We start from the raw sequence: 15484 nt of genomic DNA, 5'->3' as shown, positions 1-15484 counted from the left end.
CTCAAACGTGCTGCGTAACACGAGAATGAACCTCATTGGTTCTTGAGAAGCGCAAACGTGTTGTGTAACACGAGAATGAACCTCATTGGTTCTTGACAAGCTCAAACGTGCTGCGCAACACTATAATGAACCTTGTTGGTTCTTGAGAAGCACAATCGAGATGCGTAACACGATAATGAACCTCATTGGTTCTTGATGAAGCTCAAACGTGCTGCGTAACATGAGAATGAACCTCATTTGGTTCTTGAGAAGCGCAAACGTGTTGTGTAACACGAGAATGAACCTCATTGGTTCTTGACAAGCTCAAACGTGCTGCGCAACACGATAATGAACCTTGTTGGTTCTTGAGAAGCACAATCGAGATGCATAACACGAGAATGAACCTAATTGGTTCTGGAGAAGCGTAAACGTGTTGTGTAACACGATAATGAACCTCATTGGTTCTTGATGAAACTCAAACGTGCTGCGTAACACAAGAATGAACCTCATTGGTTCTTGAGAAGCGCAAACGTGCTGTGTAACACAAGAATGAACCTCATTGGTTCTTGACAAGCTCAAATGTGCTGTGTAACACAAGAATGAACCTCATTGGTTCTTGAGAAGCACAATCGAGATGCGTAACACGAGAATGAACCTCATTGGTTCTTGATGATTCTCAAACGTTTTGCGTAACACGAGAATGAATCTCATTGGTTCTTGACAAGCTCAAACGTGCTGCGTAACACGATAATGAACCTTGTTGGTTCTTGAGAAGCACAATCGAGATGCGTAACACGAGAATGAACCTAATTGGTTCTTGAGAAGCGCAAAAGTGTTGTGTAACACGAGAATAAACCTCATTGGTTCTTGACAAGCTCAATCGAGATGCGTAACACGAGAATGAACCTCATTGGTTCTTGATGATTCTCAAACGTTTTGCGTAACACAAGAATGAATCTCATTGGTTCTTGACAAGCTCAAACGTGCTGCGTAACACGATAATGAACCTTGTTGGTTCTTGAGAAGCACAATCGAGATGCGTAACACGAGAATGAACCTAATTGGTTCTTGAGAAGCGCAAAAGTGTTGTGTAACACGAGAATAAACCTCATTGGTTCTTGACAAGCTCAAACGTGTTGTGTAACACGATAATGAACCTTGTTGGTTCTTGAGAAGCACAATTGAGATGCGTAACACGAGAATGAACCTCATTGGTTCTTGATGAAACTTAAACGTGCTGCGTAACACGAGAATGAACCTCATTGGTTCTTGAGAAGCGCAAACGTGTTGTGTAACACGAGAATGAACCTCATTGGTTCTTGATGAAACTCAAACGTGCTGCGTAACACGAGAATGAACCTCATTGGTTCTTGAGAAGCGCAAACGTGCTGTGTAACACAAGAATGAACCTCATTGGTTTTTGACAAGCTCAAACGTGCTGCGTAACACGATAATGAACCTTGTTGGTTCTTGAGAAGCACAATCGAGATGCGTAACACGAGAATGAACCTCATTGGTTCTGGAGAAGCGTAAACGTGTTGTGTAACACGAGAATAAACCTCATTGGTTCTTGATGAAGCTCAAACGTGCTGCGTAACATGAGAATGAACCTCATTTGGTTCTTGAGAAGCGCAAACGTGTTGTGTAACACGAGAATGAACCTCATTGGTTCTTGACAAGCTCAAACGTGCTGCGCAACATGATAATGAACCTCATTGGTTCTTGAGAAGCACAATCGAGATGCGTAACACGATAATGAACCTCATTGGTTCTTGATGAAGCTCAAACGTGCTGCGTAACATGAGAATGAACCTCATTTGGTTCTTGAGAAGCGCAAACGTGTTGTGTAACACGAGAATGAACCTCATTCGTTCTTGACAAGCTCTAACATGCTGTGTAACATGTTAATGAACCTTGTTGGTTCTTGAGAAGCACAATCGTGATGCGTAACACGAGAATGAACCTAAAACATGCTGCGTAACACAAGAATGAACCTCATTGGTTCTTGAGAAGCGCAAACGTGTTGTGTAACACGAGAATGAACCTTGTTGGTTCTTGAGAAGCACAATCGAGATGCGTAACACAAGAGTGAACCTCATTGGTTCTTGATGAAGCTCAAACGTGCTTCCTAAAATATGTATTTTAGGTATGGGAATGGCATATTTTGAGTTTTGATATCTGAGATAGTCATTTGGCTACTTTTTGGCTATTTTTGATTGGCCATTGGGCTTGTTTTGTTTCAGTTTATTTTGTTTGTTTGTTTCAAGGAACCTCAGGGGAAAATATGTTAGGAAGAATAAAATATTTTGCCAATAGGATAAGACAAATAAACTTATTGCAAGATTCCCTAAAAAGTCTTAGTGTCTAATGCAATTTTGCTTCAAGTATCTTGAGGATGTTTAGAATTGTTTTTGTTTGTTTGTTATTTTTGTGGGGGGTTTTTTAACTGGAAAACAACTCAAATGTATTGATTATTATAATAATGTAAGATCTCAGTCATTCAGTGTGCTACTTGCAGAAGAGAGACTCGTGCGCCTCATACTAAACCTCCAGCAAGGTGTTAGATCAGTCTCCTTAGTCTTTCCCCAGCGCTCCGCGTCTCAGACTCTAATCAATAGCTCATTCTAAGACTCTGGCTCTGAGTTTCATCCCAGACATCCTTGAGTTAAGCCAAAGTGAATCCTTTCTCTTCTCTTGCATTCTTTTTAGAGAGGAGTGTATATATCTGACTTTCTGAGAGAATGTGTTGCGATTTGGATCGTTCTTCTTGGTGTCTCACTCTCTTTCGGTGAGAAAGACAAAAGGCTGGTCCCTCATCCTATGATTCCATTCAGGGGGGAAGGATTATCCGCCTCTCCCCACCCCCCCAAATCAGAGCTCAGATGGATCAATCGGCAGCAGGGCTCAATGCCCATCACAAAATGGCCACATCCATATGAGAGACAGCAGGGGGTGAGAGATACAGAGGGAATGAGGGAGAACATTGATTGGACCCCAGGGAAAATCATGGCTCGAAATGACATTGTAAATGCTGTCTTTATAGACACTAATAATTGTCAGATTTTGTAAAAATGACACTGTCTGCCTTCTCTTTCAAAAGGAACAGTTCACCCAAAAATGAATTTTTATATATTGCTGCCTTTCCAAACCAATATTACCTTCTTTCTTATGTTGAAGATGTTTACTTAAAAGTACAAATAAAAGAAGTCTCATCGAAATCAACTTAATCTATATTTGGTTTTCATCCGTTTTTTTTATTGTTTCATTTTTAGATGATTTACACATTGACCCACTTTGACTTTGTCTTTTACAGACATAGCTGCTACTGAGCAGATTGCAGATATGTTGATGAGAGCAGAGGAATTCTGGGTACAGAGACAGACAGACCCCTCGTTCCCGCCTCCACAATCAGAAGAGCACTGCACAGAGGCCAACCAGGACAACAACCTGCCTGTAAAAAAACTGTATGTACTGTAGTGAAAGACTTTTATTCTTGATTCAGTGAATGTTTAGCCAATCCACGGACTTGAACAGAAGATTTTAGAGAATTCAGATGACATCAAGAAATGATTTATATTTATAACATGATATAGTTAGGCAATATTATTACACATCTCTGGAATACTTGATTCTAATTGGTCAATCGCGCCATCCAGGTATGTTATCCCCCGATGTCAGTCTAGTTTGAATTTGCCGCTTACCAGCAACTGCTTTCTCTGCAGAAGCCTTGCATTTAAAGAGCTAATAAAATATTTGGACTTCGATTAATTTTTCATGTCTAATTATTTATTTATGTGGCAAGGAGCCGTATAATAAGCGGGATAATGTACATTCAGCCGATTGTTATCGCAGAATAAACACCTTCAGGGTGATGCAAGGGTCCTGATCACCCTCTTGAGTTTTATTCTGCAATTACAACCCCCCGAATATAAGTACAACTGCAAATGTGATTGATTTTATACAAAAGTTCAATAAACAAGATGTTAATAGGAAATTACTTATATTTTAGAGACAATATTGCTTCATTTTGCAATCAAAAATAGTTTCAAAGCAAACCAGAGTTTAACAAATCAGTTGAGTGAATTATTCAATAAATGACTTGTACACCAATCAGGCATAACATTATGACCGGTTCAGTGAAAAACTGCAGAACTGCAGCTCTTGTGGGGTGTTCCCAGTCTGCAGTGGTCAATATCTATCAAAAGTGGTCTAAGGAAGGAACAATGGTGAACTGGCAACAGGCTGATGGGCGTTGATGCACGGGTGGAGAGATGGCTGGCCCGAGTGGTCTGATCAAACAGACGAGCTACTGTAGCTCAAATTGTTCAAGAAGTTAATGCTGGTTCTGATAGAAAGGTGTCAGAATACACAGTGCATAGCAGTATCCTGTTGAAAGAGGTCACAGCCACCAGGGAATAATGCGCCCGGTCACAAAGCAAAAAATCGTTTAGGAATGGTTTGAGGAGCACAACAACAAGTTTGAGGTGTTGACTTGGCCTCCAAATTCCCTAGATCTCAATCCAATCGAGCATCTGTGGGATGTGCTGAACAAAGTAGTCTGATCCATGGAGGCCCCACCTTGCAACTTACAGGACTTAAAGGATCTGCTGCTAACATCTTGGTGCCAGATACCACAGCACACCTTCAGGGGTCTAGTGGAGTCCATGCCTCGACGGGTCAGGGCTGTTTTGGCAGCAAAAGGGGACCAACACAATATTGTCATAATGTTATGCCTGATCTGTGTAAAATGACTATTCATAAAGTCAGTCACGTGCTTCGTAACTAAATAAATTAGCCATTTTAAATGAATTGCTTGAATGATTCAATGACTCACTCGTTACAGGTTTTTACAATCACTTTGGCACTAATTTCAGAACTTTGACATCATTTTTCAAAACTCACAACGGTTATCACTTGTAACACTAGCTGTCCAATGTTCAAAACTTTGCATTGTGCATTCATATCTTTTAATAAATCTTGCACTTGCACAATCATTGCTTCAAAAAACAAATTTATTGTGAAATACCATTGAAACGTTAATTTAGATCACCCACACACAAGCAACCGAGAGTTTCACTGTCATTGTTCGTACAATCATTAAATATTTTAGTGCAAAATAGGTGATACATGTTTCATCATGGTACTACGTGTAAATACATCCCTGTAAAAGTACTTCAGTAGTAGAAAGAATACTACAGACTCAGTGGAATCCTTGTAGAAAATCTGAAATATGTTGATGAAAAACAATACAGTACAATCACAACATGAGTTTATTTGAATCGAAGCAAAATAATTAGCTACGAAATAGAAAAGAAAAGACAATACTGTAAAACATCAAATGCAGTGTTCCTCAATTTGGTTGCTTGTACTTCAAAAAGCAAAACCTAAATTTTCATCAAGTCTTCTCTTGTGGATTTGGCCACAGGTTCTCATCTACATCACAATGGATGTTTTCATTAGCCAAACATCTTGGAAAAAACCTTCGGGCATGGCAAATTCAGGCCTGACACTGGTCTGCCGTGATGTCATTGGCCTTGATAAGAGTGACTTGTTCAATACTGTAAATGGTCTGAAAAGGTGGTACATGGGACCATAGAAACAGTGTCTGAAATGTAAATAAAGATGATGAAATATTACATCCATATATAATGAAGTCTAATTGGTTCATGCTCCACGCTAATTGGTGACCATGAATCTCATTATCTTGAAATTTTCATGATCTAAACATGGAATATTGTTTCCATACAACTATGCATTAAGAGTAATGCAACAGTTACTTCTCATTTTGAGCAGTTGTATCAATTGATAGTTGGATTATTGTAATGAAATGAATAGACACTCATCTGAAATGTAATGTGTGAATTGCCTTTTGAAATGGTAGTATTTTGATGTTAAGTTGTGTAATATTGAACAGTTGGTTTTCGTTAAATGAACAAATTATCTTAGTTTTATGTGTATTGTATCCAAGCAATTGAAAAAAACTGTGAGTTTTGAAAAATGTGCATTTTGATCATTGGTTGTGAGTTTTGTGTCTAGAGTTTTGAAAAATTACGTCAAGGTTTTGAAGTTAGTGCCAAAGTGATTGTAAAAAGACCAGCTACTGACGGTATTAGAATCATATTTAAAGTACCTTTTTAATATAATTTTATATTTCTAAATTTTATATTTAAAACATTCATCTCATATCATTATTTTTGCAATTACAGTGTAAATGCATTCATGCCACCTCTGAGCTGCGTTAAACAGTCTGTTTAAAGACACCTAATCTGAAGTGGATGCAGCTTCTGTGCCAACATGGCAGTGCAAAAATGGATTGTGTTGATTTAATTGATTTGTTTTTGTTTTTCCCCTTCCTTCAGGGCTACTATGGCTCTACCCATCTCTAGGAGGGACAGTTTGTTGGAGAAGGAGGCCATGTTCAGGGACTCGGGAGGAGCTCTGACACAGCAGCCTTCACTTGATAACGGGCTGGATGGACCGTATCCCAGCGCTGCAGGAAAACTGGAGCAGGTCAGAGGAGAGATGAGAATTGGGAAAATTGTACCCTAAAGAATGTGTCAAAAAGCCTAATGTTTATATTATGGACATTCATTTGAAACATATTCCAGGTATTATAGATCACGCAAGCTCTATTCCAAAACACAGTGAGTCGCCTACATGTACAGAATGACATTTAAGGCATCAATAGGATTTTAGTTTGGATTCTGCCCTGGAAGGCTAGGTTTTTAAGGATAGCTTAAATGTGCACAATAATTTACAGTATAAAACTCAACCAATCCCATGCATCCCCTTGCACAGAGCAATTGTATTCTGTACTGGTCTTGCACATTCAGAGTAATTTGTTTTGTTTGTAAAGGGTAATAAGGAGAAATGAGTAACATCTAATACACTTAGATCTTGTCTCACCACGGCAGGTTGTGGATTAATGCATTGGGAAAGTCCTGCCTTGCTATTGGTGAGCAGCGAGTAGAATCAGTCATAGTTTGGATAGTTTAGAGAGCCTTAGTAATCTATCCCACTGCACACTCTGACCCTACACACCCTGAGGGTGACCCTTGACCTCTGATAGAACTGAGAAAAGCAGTCCAATTGCTCTAAGACACACAGTACTGTGTGAGCTTATAGTTTAGTGTATGTGTGTGTGTTAGAAATCAGAAAGTGGATTTTACCACTTCCTTTACCATTTTATTGATTAGATAACGACATGATGCACTTTACACTATCGTTCAAATTGCTGGTGTCACTAAGATTTTTTTTAAATTGAAGAAATAATACCTTTATTCAGCTATGATGCATTAAATTGTACAAAAGGAACAATACAAACATTTATAATATCATATATACAGCACAACTCTTTAAAACATTGATGGTAATTAAGAAATTTTACTTCAGCAGCAAAATTAAAATGATTTCTGAGGGATCATGTGACACTGAAGACTGGAGAAATGATGCAAAAAATTTAGCTTTGCCATCATAGAAATAAATAATATTTTTAATATATTCAAATAGAAAATGGTTATTATAAATTAATGTTTTTACTGTATTTATGATCAAATAAGTGAGCATAAGATGCTTCTTTCAAAAACATACTAACATCTAAAATCTTACTGACTCAAAACTTTTGATTGGTAGTGTGACTTTGTAGCAACTGGCAATGTGACATTTTTGAGTGAAATTAGAATATTTTAGTAGGAAATAATGTTCACCTGAACTCAATATTATAAGGATGTTATTGAATGATAGCATGGAGCTATGGGATTATTAGTTAATATCATTTTGGTGATGTAAACATTAAAAAAAAAGTTGTTTAAAAAAAAAAAAGCATTTTGATGAATGCTTATGAAAACAATATTTTGTCCCTTGATGAGTCATGCACAATAAAACCAGGGGCTTTTATTAAAATATAGTTCACTGAATGATAAAAAAACGACAGTTATTTGAGTCTTTTGGGCACTGATAAGAAAAAAAGAGTCGATCGCGCCGGCGCCACCGCTGGCTTGAGGGGCTTAATAGCAAAAAATAAACATTAAAGGGCCAGATTTACTAACAGTCAGTGCAAACCCTCTTTTGGCGTTAAAAACATTTTGTCAGGATTTATTAAAGACACTCAGTGAAAAATTTTCACTGAAAAGGCGTGGACACAGTTATTTTTGCAGCTGACCTTATTCCATATGCATCTGTTTCCCTTTTGAATCATGTGAGGTGATTTACAAAGGTTTGCGTTTGTCGATTTACTGGTGTTTGTGGCATTATTTACCTCCCAAAAAAAGCACATCTTAAACCAGATGCTAACTGGTAGATTGCGTTGGTAATTATGAAATGATCCGGCTGCGTCTGTGTTCTTTATTTTGCATAGTCAGAAGCTCAAATGCTGAACTTTCCACTCCAATCTGAGTCTTTATGAATTGCACTCTCACACTAATTTGCCCTGTTTAATAAATCTGGCCCTAACTATTTATTTTCTTGTATTATTCTAAATCCAAATGCTATTTTGTTTCTGTGGAACATTTTTATTTTGTGTTCCAGGTAAAACTGATGCCTCCTGCCCCTAATGATGACCTCGCATCCCTCAGCGAGCTCACGGACAGCAGCCTGCTCTACGAGATGCAGAAGCGCTTCGCCAATGACCAGATATATGTACGTAAATATACAAACACATATACTATAATTGGGTTTCAATGAAGCAGACATTTGTTTAGTCAGAATTGTGCATTATCCATGTTACATCAGAACGTCTCAAATCAAAAATAAACACTCAGTTAGGGACCCGACCCTCAGTCTAACCCGTTCAGGAAGAGCCCTTCATTCTTTGTTTCAACCCACTCTGAGGGAGGTGACATCCGAATTCGGGCCTCGATCATACAGTCTGTGGTCTTTCACCAAACCATCCGGTCCAGTGTGCCTCTCGCACACACATTTGTTGCTGGATCTCTTGTCTTGTGGTCTTGGAGAGCGGCCAAGGCCTCTGTTTGTAGCGTGGCCAGGGACTGGTGTTTGGATGGCAGCCCTCTAGGTCTCACTGTATTCAGGCCAAAGACTTGAGCCAGCCCTGGGGAGATGAAAAGACATTGACTCTCTGTTAACGGCTGCTGTCGTTACTGCTACTATTACTACAATGACTGTTGCTGCTAGAAGTCTTGGCCACTGACTTTTACTACATGTCTTGATGCCACTATAATCCTACAATAGTACTAACTCAATCGCTGCATCTGAAATCGCATACTGTTTTCAATGGTCCAAACCAAATGTAGCACCTACAAAACAGTATGTTCTGTATAGTATGAATGTAATCCAGACGTTCGGATTGACTACATTCCAAATGTTGTTATTATCATGTGATCTACCTGTGTCAGTTGCGTCACTCCATTCACAAATCTTCTCCCATGGCCTCATGGAAGAAAAGTGTCCATCGTATGCACACTTCAGAATCTCACCGGAAGTAGTAGGTCCTTTTTATTTTATGAATACTATGATTTTGGACATACTACTCAGCTCACATACTATTTTTCGCCTACTATGTAGTATAAAAGTACACATATTCAGACAGTGAATCTGTATTCTTTCTATCACTGCCACCATGAATACCGCCAATTGCATTACTACTACTATTAATATTAAAAGAGTCATATTCTACATTTCTGTAGTTTATTTAGTTAGACATTTTACTTGAGTCCACTTAAAATGGGTTTCTTTCTTCAAATACTGGTAATTTTAGTTTTATATATTAGCATCTTCTACCTTTTTCTGACTCTTAAAACTGAGTTTGTCTGTGTTTCATGCTGTACCTTTAAGACTTTTATATGTGAATAATGTCGGTTATGATTGGCTTGCCTTTTCATATATGTGAAATGACTAACAGTGGCTTGCCAAGTTGCTGGTATATGAGTGATTATTGATTGGGCTGGGTAATATATTGAATTTTCTTTATCTGTTTGCAATCATTTTGGTGGCATTTACTAAAATGGATCAACATAGGCAATATCACATGCTTTTTTATTTATTTATTAGACTTAGTCAATTAGACAAGTATTAGAGCAATGGTAGAAGTGTTTTAATTATGGTTCTGATTTGAACTTTGTAAAATTTGTATAAATTGTTTAATTTTTGTTTTAAAGTTTAATTCTTTTGGTTTGAATTCATTCAGAGCTATTAATTTACATTATCACTCAAACTTGTACAGAAGTCTTCAGTAGGTTATGTTAGTTTATTACTGCACAATGTAATCTCAAAATGTAGATATATTATCAAAACGTATTGATTAATATGATTACCTTTGTAAAAAAAGTACTCTTTAGCATACTTAAAAAAAAAGTATATTAAAAAATAAGTATATTTCCATTCATTATGTAAATTATATACTTAGGTGTGAACTGAATGTAATGTTTACAAACGCTAAATTGCTTGTTAGTTGCAATTATATTAAAATGTATTGCAGTTTAAATTTATATTAAATCCAATTGGCTGAACTTGAGTGCTTTTTTATCCACTTTAGGAGGTCTTAAGTACATCATACTAGCTTTTATTGTCTTGATAACTAAAATGTACTTTAGTTTCTTTTTTCAAACTTTTATTTCATGTATTTAAATGTCTAATTACATATTTGTACTGATGAATTTACAATGTAAAATATATTAACTTTAAATGCAATATTGAATGACACCACTTAAAATTACAATGCTTTTCAAATTTTGCTTTTAGGATGTTCGACTTTTAGTATGTTAGTTAAAACTCAAAATGACTGCACATTTAAAATGTACTTTGAGGTTAAACTTAATTTGACGTCACATGCATACACCCTCACTTCATGGGACATAACTCTTGTTCTGTCCTACAGGAGAGTTATCTTTTCTAATGAATCAATCAGAATGTGATTAAAGGAATAAATCCATCTCTAGATGCATCTTGCACCTCAACTTGGATCGGTCAAACAGTCCTGCGGTCCATAATGTCTGGCAGTCGACTGCACACTGTGCTCCTTCATGACTGGAGCCAAATCTGTGCTTAATGGCCACTGCTATTCCCACACTTTACAACGGGGCATAATGAAGTCTCCCTACTGATATAAAGGGAGAGAGCAGAGATTGAGTCTTTTGTGTTACACTGTAATGGGGTCTAATGATGTCTGTCATTACTGCAATGATGGATTGAGATGGTGATGGTTACTGATCATTTAGCGGGAGATGGAAAGAGTGAGAGATGCCAGACGAGCACTTTGTAAGAGGAAATGGATCCATATTTCCCTCATCAGATGAGAAGTCAGTCTGATGGTGCTTATTTAGTTCATTCACAACTTGGTGTAGATACATTCTTCTCTAGTATGGACTTGTATACCTCCGCACCTCCAAAGGGTGCTGTCTTATCCCCGAGTCTTGTCATAGTAAATAGGTTGGACATGTTCACTAGTCTCTAAAAAAGGGCCCATGTTCGCAAGTTTGCCAGTATTTAATAGATGTTTTGTAAAAGGTTATTGACCTTCAGATTGCTTTTGAGAGCACACTAGACTATGCAGCAGCAACCTGGCCCTCTATTCCCAGGAGGTATTGCTGTGGTGTTGGTGATAACAAGGCTTGTTCTAGAGTATTTTGACCAGGAGCAAGAATTGAGGCTGGTGACCCTGATGATAGGTAGTTTAACTGTTGGCCTGTACTGCAACCCTCAGGACTCATGAGCACCATCATAACCGCTGGATAAAATTAGATATTTTGTATTTATGTGGTGTTTAAGGGTGAGTTTATCTGAATTAGGTCATGCCATTGGCAGGGAAGAACAACAATACACTACCATTTAAATGTTTTTTACTAATGTCTTATGCTCAAGATATTTTTATTTATTTATTTATTTTTTAACAAAAGTTCAAAAGGATAAACAATGCAGATTACACAGCGACCACAACTGCATATTACTAGCTACGAAGTGCCTCAGACAATTATCTTTCAAATATTGTATGATGTTAATTTTTCAATCTTTCTCAAAAACAATTATTGGTTATTTCTCAAAAGCTCCCATATTATCAACCGGCAAACGTGATAACATTTCGAAGGAGACTGGTGTTCCCCCAGAAGTTGTGCAGCACCAACTCATTAAATTGAAACTACTGATTTCAGACAGTTCTTGTCATTATTTGTGCGCAATATGGTGGACTGTTTAAATTTTAACTCAAACTCTCTGTATTTTTAGACCTACATTGGACACATTCTTCTCCTCATTAACCCTTACAAGGACCTGCCCATCTACTCGAATCTCGTAAGTATAGACAAGTGTGTGTTTTTTTAGGAATTAAATATTTAATTCATCAGCAGTATGATTTAGAGTGTGCGTCTGTATATCTGGCTTTTTTGATTTGTTCTCTAGTTCACACTCTGTAAGCACAGCGCAGCACATGGAGTTCAAACAGGACTTGATCTCCTGATAAATTATTTATGACCTTCCTGACAGTGATAGCCTACTCAACATACAACACCCACTTCCTGTGTCCTCTTCATCTACCCATCAGATCTTCTCCCCTCCTTCCTCTATTTATTTCTGTATCTTCCTCCGCATTGTTAGAGGTTCTCAAGTTCAGCGTCCGCCCAGCCCCGACTGCCCGTCCGCCCAGCCCCGACTCTGATACAGCTGGCTGTCCACAGAAAGGCAGAGTTGATGAGTGCACACTCATCAGGGATACACAGCATGTGCCACCCTCCGCTAAGAAAAATAAAAGATGACAAGATGACCATCTGTCCGCCGTAACGCTTTATTGGCACGTGAAGGGGAGCAGAGGAGTAGATAGAACAAACACACACACTTTATAAATGATATGCAGTGAATCCGCTGGGGTGTCTGTCCCCTGTTGGCCCCCTGCATCAGAGACTCATTTCAGGCATGATTTCTCCAGTGTGTCCTGCAGATTGGGGCTTAGAGGCAGAATGACGCATTGAGAGAGATGGACTTATGTAGCATCATCTGTGATGGCCTCGGACCACCATCATGCTCAGGTTACATCACCTGACCCCCTTTATCATACTTTACTCATACTTTAATCCAGGGTCTGTATATCAATCTCTCTCCTTCAGTGCACAGCCTCCATCTTGTCCCTCCAAACTGTCCAAGCGATGCTGTTGGGCTAAGCTTAAAACAATTCCAGACACTATTGCGACTAAACTAAAATATTATTATATTTTTTAACCATAACATTTTATTCTAGTTAAAAGTTAGTTAAAAACATTAGATTAAACGCAATCTTACAGTAGTAAATATATGTTAAATGTTTATTTTGTTTTGGTGGGCTTTTTTTGGGGTGGGGGGGTATTCTTTTGGTGTTTTGTTTGTGTTTTGGTTTTTTTGTTTTGTTTTGGTGTTTGTTTGTTTGTTTGTTTGTTTGTTTGTTTGTTTGTTTGTTTGTTTTTGGGGGGGGTATTTTTGTATTTTGTTTTGTTTGTGTTTTGGGGTTTTTGTTTTGTTTTGGTGTGTTTTTTGGGGGGGTGTTATTTTTGTATTTTGTTTTGTTTTTGTTTTGGGGTTTTTGTTTTGTTTGGCGTTTGTTTTTTGGGGGGATTTTTGTATTTTGTTTTGTTTGTTTTTTGGGGTTTGTTTTGTTTGATGTTTAATTTCAGTGTTTTTGTCTTGTTTTGTACATGTGTTTTGTTTTGGTGTTTTTTTTTCTTTTTTAGGGGGGTGTTTTTTTGGTGTTTTGATGTTTTGTTTTAGTGTTTTTGTCTTGTTTTTTGTTTTGTAAATGTTTGTTTTGATTTGGTGTTTCTGTTTTTGTTTGTTTGTTTTTTCTTGTTTTGTGTTTGTTTTGGTTTAATATGAGTTTTTTTGTGTTTTTTTTTTCTTTACATTTTTGTTTCTTTTTTTTGTATTGTGTTTTGGTGTGTGTTTGTTTGTTTTGTCCATGCACAAGATTTTGGGATATCATAAGTAATATAATCTATGATGCCTTCTAAAACAAGATGGATGAATTTCACAATGGTAGACGGAATAGTACACAAACATTGACTGTGACAATGGCCTTCTGCACTTATGGATTTGGTGTTCATTCATTTGGCCAATTATGGACCTCAGTATACTGCCTGTTAAGGCTGCAATTTTCGTGATTCATACACAGCTTGCGACTCTTCCTTCCTCTCTCCTTCCTCTGTCCTTGTGTGTGTTGTTTTACAGTGGTAAGGGGTAAACCTCAGCCTTAGCTTTTTTTCCCCAAATGTAGCTTACTCTACATGTTGCACGCATACGCATGCACGTACATACAAATAACTCAATTGTAACTGTGCTTTTGCTGCCATGCAAATACATGTATCTCTTGCAGACAATTCTAATCTAATCATGTAGGCAGAACACTTGCTTCCTAAAAGTGAAAAACTAGGTGTGGATGCTGCGTCTTGAGTAATGAGAGATGGCAGATTATTTACATCTGCATTCTGCATATAAAGTATTATCCTCACATTGAAAATAAAATGCATGCAACACTGCAGATTTAGTCTCTGGGTATATTTCTAGGTGTTAAAAACAGAAAGGTGTTTGTGTTTAGCTCATGACTCTCAGCATCTTGTTTTCAATTGGCTGGACCAAAGGATATATGCAGTGTAAAAGTGGGTATAGATGTTTAAATTAATGCAAGGAAGACAAGACTAATCACAATTCAGTATGCATATTGTAGATGTATGAACAAAGACTAATCAGAATTCCGTATGCAAATTACTGTAGGTCACATTTAGAATTTTTATTTTCAACATTACATTTCTTAACTTGTTCAAGTGCAACATTTACAGAAGGCAATAGTAGATGGCAAACCTGAGATGTAAGACCTGAAATTGTCTCTTCAAAATAAAGTTTTAAATGTCTAAAGAGTGTTTAAAGGTTGTTTGCGTTAAGCACCTCAGGCTTAATTAACTTCAGGAGTTTGATGCTTAAAGGTTTAGAACTAATCCCGAGTGTTTGAAGAACATCAATACTAACAAGCATGGGTCATGGGAAATTAGCAGTTATGTAAATGTGTAATGTCGGTCTGTCTTTCTCTCTCTCTCTTAGGTCAGTCAGTTGTATCTGAGCTCCAGTGGTCGTCTGTGTTCCTCTCTCCCGCCTCATATCTTCTCTTCAGCTGAGCGCGCTTATCACATGATGCTGCAGGAGCGACGGCCACAGTGTTTCATCATCAGGTGCCGCACACTGACATGCATAACACTGCCACATTTGTCATTAATTGTCATTCTTTTCATGCCTTGATTGCACAAAAAATAGCTTTTTCTTGATCTAGTAATCACTACATCTGTATAGTGTGTGTGTGTGTGTGTGTATGTTTTGTAACAAACTTTCAGTTAACTTAAAAATACAAAAATACATCAATAGGATGGTGGTGATTTCCCCTTGAGGTGGATGTAATGTTACGCTCTATATAACAAAGACTAAAAAAAGCATGTCCTCAAACTGTTGTCCTTAAACTGTCATTTGGCCCCTAAAGTAGATGATATTCACTTATCCAGCTTTCTCCTCAGTTCAGAACCGTGGCCACCTCCACTCTGTGATA

The 15484-nt window shown here is 37.6% G+C and overlaps 1 protein-coding gene across 1 annotated transcript in view; it reads left to right on the top strand.

Annotated features, from left to right (window-relative positions):
• myo16 (myosin XVI) overlaps positions 1 to 15484 on the top strand; it is a gene marked incomplete at both ends in the record, with an annotated part of 227562 nt that overhangs the window by 96128 nt on the left and 115950 nt on the right. Inside the window, 5 exons of the mRNA XM_079821463.1 lie at positions 3293 to 3443; positions 6339 to 6489; positions 8506 to 8616; positions 12157 to 12222; positions 14989 to 15116. Of these exons, the coding sequence (XP_079677589.1) occupies positions 3293 to 3443; positions 6339 to 6489; positions 8506 to 8616; positions 12157 to 12222; positions 14989 to 15116 (607 nt within the window). The remainder of the gene's footprint in view (positions 1 to 3292; positions 3444 to 6338; positions 6490 to 8505; positions 8617 to 12156; positions 12223 to 14988; positions 15117 to 15484) is intronic.

Source organism: Gobio gobio (assembly GCF_949357685.1).
Source record: "Gobio gobio genome assembly, chromosome: 7".
NCBI lineage: Eukaryota > Metazoa > Chordata > Actinopteri > Cypriniformes > Gobionidae > Gobio > Gobio gobio.
This window is presented reverse-complemented; position numbering and strand designations above follow the sequence as displayed.